Source organism: Branchiostoma belcheri, unplaced genomic scaffold, assembly GCF_001625305.1.
Source record: "Branchiostoma belcheri isolate BF01 breed outbred unplaced genomic scaffold, Haploidv18h27 scaffold92, whole genome shotgun sequence".
Taxonomy (NCBI): domain Eukaryota; kingdom Metazoa; phylum Chordata; class Leptocardii; order Amphioxiformes; family Branchiostomatidae; genus Branchiostoma; species Branchiostoma belcheri.
This window is the reverse complement of record NW_017804598.1, coordinates 234702-235428: the sequence shown is the minus strand read 5'-3', so window position 1 is coordinate 235428 and position 727 is coordinate 234702. Positions and strand designations below refer to the sequence as shown.

At 42.2% G+C, this 727-nt stretch overlaps 1 protein-coding gene across 1 annotated transcript in view; it reads left to right on the top strand.

Annotated features, from left to right (window-relative positions):
- Positions 1-588: 588 nt before the first annotated feature.
- LOC109488136 (retinol dehydrogenase 14-like) overlaps positions 589-727 on the top strand; it is a 3565-nt gene continuing 3426 nt past the window's right edge. Inside the window, exon 1 of the mRNA XM_019792297.1 lies at positions 589-597. Coding sequence (XP_019647856.1) covers positions 589-597 — 9 coding nt within the window. The remainder of the gene's footprint in view (positions 598-727) is intronic.

The window sequence follows — 727 nt, the reverse complement described above, 5'->3', positions numbered from 1 at the left end:
AAGCCCTGATGTAGATGGCCTCTTTAATCCCTCGTGCAAAAAAAGTCCGGTTCTGTGTCCATGATTTTTACTTTGTCCAGTGAGACTGAATGTCCAGGGATTAAAGAGGCCATCTACATCAGGGCTTTACAGCCATCCCTCAACAGAGACGGGGGGCGCCACAGACTTTCTGCAACCTATGATCCACTGCTCACGGAGTCACGTGTGTTATCTGCGTGACGTCACGGAAGCGGTGGATTGCTCATTCCTTGAAAAAGACTGGAGTTGTACAGTCGAAAATTTGGGTGAGTCCAATTTTTGTTGTGTTGGAAATTACAGTTTAAACTTACTTCATAATGACTTCTACCAACACAGATGAACTTTCAAGATAATCCATTATTAGTCGCTGAGGGCCGCCAAAACAATTAACAGTTAAACACTGCAGAAATTCGATGACCTTTTAACCATTTAATTCATGCTTGAGTTATCGGTGATAATTTGTAGCTTGGAGCAACGTAACGTACGGTTGGACTTAAGTTATGATGGCGCCTTGGGCAAAAAGCGTCACCTTCTCTTCTTTTACTGACCTCCTTACTTCTACCGGACGACATGGCGATTGTAGACCTGACTGAAAAAGACACAGTGTCGCGTTCTTTCTCTATGTGCGGGTATGATAACCGGTATGTTTACATCCCAATACTATTCTTAATACCATATTTGTTGACCATTTTTATGTTGTAAATTACAA